Genomic DNA, 2,933 nt, shown 5'->3' with positions numbered 1-2,933 from the left:
ATTCATAGAGAATCCAGAATTTTGAGTAATTTTCTTGCATCAGATTATTTACCTTAGTTCTTCTCAATCATGTCTGCAATTGGACCCACCTGTTTTGTTTGTTTGTTTTGTTATGGTTTGATTTTTTAATTACCAACACTTGGGCTCCATCCCACTGTAATTAAACCAGAATGTTCAGGGTGGGCACTGGAAAGAAGGAAAGCAAGACTAAAAAACACTTTATTTGTACCTCTGTCAGTGGGCCAAAGTCCACTCAGAAGGGCGTGTAAGTGGATCTAGCTTATTCATCACTTTTTATGTCAAAGAGCCACATTCTGAATTAGCAGGGAGTGTTATAAAAGCTTTGGATTGCAACCCACAGTTGTCTTAGAAGAGAAGGTTCAATGGATCCATTTGTGGTGCTGGTGCTCTGTCTCCCCTGTTTGCTTCTCCTTTCACTCTGGAGACAGAGTTCTGTGAGAGGGAAGCTCCCACCGGGCCCCACTCCTCTCCCCATTATTGGAAATATCCTACAGATAGATGTTAAGGACATCAGCAAATCCTTAAGCAATGTAAGTATATTTAATGCTCCTTCGGTGGCTTACAAATGGTAAGTAAAATGAAACCTATTTTTAAATAAAATATATTCTTGGAGGCATGATATTAGATCATCATAAAGTGAAATACTTTGATGTTTCCTCTTGCCTTTTCATATCTGTCATTGTTAGAAACAGTGGTCGGAAGTAATGTGTTTTGTGAGAGCGAAACATTTGGGCTCCTATAGGGTAGAATTAAAATAATAAAGTGGCAAACTGGGAGAGCTGCTTTCCTTATTTGTTTTATAGCTATTTCCTATGATTTTCTTTTTTTGTTCTTTTCTTTCTTTTTCTTTTTCTTTTTTTTTTTTTGCTGAAAGTAAATGGTAAGGGAAGTGTGTGCTTGTGATTAGAGATTTCATTCAAAATCTGATCTACTATGTTTGCCTTGTGATTTATTCAGAATTGGCATGAAAATTTAATTTCTCTGAAGAATCAATTTATGCCTGATGTCAAGGCAATAGCTTTGGGTTCAGGACCAGCATAAGTGAATAAATTGGTGTTGTCAGAATTATTTTGGATTCTGCAAAAAGCTGCTGCCTTTGGCTAAGAATGCTGAAGGATGTTAGAAATTGTTCTTCCAGGAGAAGTGGCTTTTCCTGGCACTGCCCATGTGGTGCTCACTCTTTCTGTGCTAGTAATACCAGCAGGTCCCAAACTGGGCTGGAAATTAGAATCACCTGGTGTGACTTTCTAACTATACATTTGTAGTGTTTATGACAGGGCTACTGAGTCAGGATTCCCATGGGAAGAGTTTTAGAGTGGATTCTGAAGCCATCAGCTGGGTATTGGTCTCAAGGTGGGCATGGGCATCTGATAAATTGGGTTTTCTGTGTATTAGCTGTGAAGTTCTGAAAATAAATTTGGAATTCTCTAACCTCGGTTTCTTTGTAAAACAGGACAAATAAACCTGGTGAATGTGTTGGTATGAGGATTAATTGTAATCTGTGCACCAATTGCCTTGGCATTGCATGGCACATAATAGACCATCCATAAATGTCAGGTTTAACAATCACAATCATATTTATAAGTAAAATTCAGAAATATTTGAAGCTGCGTGTAGCAGAATAAAAGCATAGAAAATACAATGATAACATCAGTCTGAATCAGGCAAAATTTATGGATAAAATAGCAACTCTTTTGCTATTATTTGCGCTTCCTTCCCCAGTTCTCAAAAGTCTATGGCCCTGTGTTCACTGTGTATTTTGGCCTGAAGCCCGTTGTGGTGTTGCATGGATATGAAGCAGTGAAGGAAGGCCTGATTGATATGGGAGAGGAATTTTCTGGAAGAGGCGTTTTACCAGCAGTTGAAAGAGCTAATAAAGGACATGGTAGGTGTGCATGTGCCTGTGTCAGCATTGGTAATGGGGGTGGGAGGATGAAAACAGAGACTTGAAGAGCTGCTCAGGCAGAGCTTGGCCCATCTGTCTAGCTGTCAAGTGTCAGCTCCCTATTCCCTGTCTCGAATCACCCTCCTAGGTTTTTGCTTTTCTTGTGTCAGGACTCGTTTTCAGCAATGGAAAGACATGGAAAGTTATCCGACGCTTCTCAGTCATGACCTTGCGGATTATTGGGATGGGGAAGAGGAGCATTGAGGACCGTGTTCAAGAGGAAGCCCGCTGCCTTGTGGAGGAGCTGAGGAAAACCAAGTGTGGGTGCTTCTTTACTCTGTAGCAGTGACCTTAACAGACTACTCTCTCCTGTGATCATGTCCTTGGAAACATGTCAGGGACAGCCAAATATTTCATCATAAGCAGTGGTTGTCAGGCTTCTTGTGGAGTAGGGATGATTTGTAGCGGAGAGCCGAGGAAATTTCGTGTGTCCATGTTTAATGTTTTCCCTATAGCATAAATGTAGATTGCCTATTTCAGAACATTTAACAGAGAATACTTGGCAAATGGACATGGAGGGAATGAACCGACCTCACCCTTATGGAGCATGAACTAAGTGACATATACTTCCACTTAACTGGACTGTGTGTGTATGAACAACCTCACTGACATATCAGGGGTTTCTTACAGGCCATTGCCTACAGTTCTTGCCAGTAGTGATGCTATCTAGGGGTTTAGGCATATCTCAATACAATTCTCATCCATTATTGTTTTTCAGTAAACACAGCACTATTTTAAAAATGTCAGCACTAATTATCTCTTTTTACCCACTACTTACTGTATTGATTTATACATTTGAGTAAATGTACGCTAGACCAAAATTGTGCCAAATACACAAACACCAATTTATGATTTATTTAAATACTTTTTACTATTATTAATAACTCTTTTTTAAAAGTTTGCTATTTTTAAATTGACACATACTAATTGTACATATATTTGAGGTATAGTGTAATATGTGTACACT

General features: G+C 39.1%; 1 protein-coding gene across 1 annotated transcript in view; it reads left to right on the top strand.

Moving 5' to 3' along the window:
* Positions 1 to 383: 383 nt before the first annotated feature.
* The window catches only part of LOC103610943 (cytochrome P450 2C9-like), a gene marked incomplete at its 3' end in the record, with an annotated part of 8,378 nt that continues 5,828 nt past the window's right edge, over positions 384 to 2,933 (top strand). The window contains exons 1-3 of the mRNA XM_008594997.1: positions 384 to 551; positions 1,744 to 1,906; positions 2,077 to 2,226. Of these exons, the coding sequence (XP_008593219.1) occupies positions 384 to 551; positions 1,744 to 1,906; positions 2,077 to 2,226 (481 nt within the window). The remainder of the gene's footprint in view (positions 552 to 1,743; positions 1,907 to 2,076; positions 2,227 to 2,933) is intronic.

This window comes from Galeopterus variegatus, unplaced genomic scaffold (genome assembly GCF_000696425.1).
Source record: "Galeopterus variegatus unplaced genomic scaffold, G_variegatus-3.0.2 Scaffold12109, whole genome shotgun sequence".
NCBI lineage: Eukaryota > Metazoa > Chordata > Mammalia > Dermoptera > Cynocephalidae > Galeopterus > Galeopterus variegatus.
This window is presented reverse-complemented; position numbering and strand designations above follow the sequence as displayed.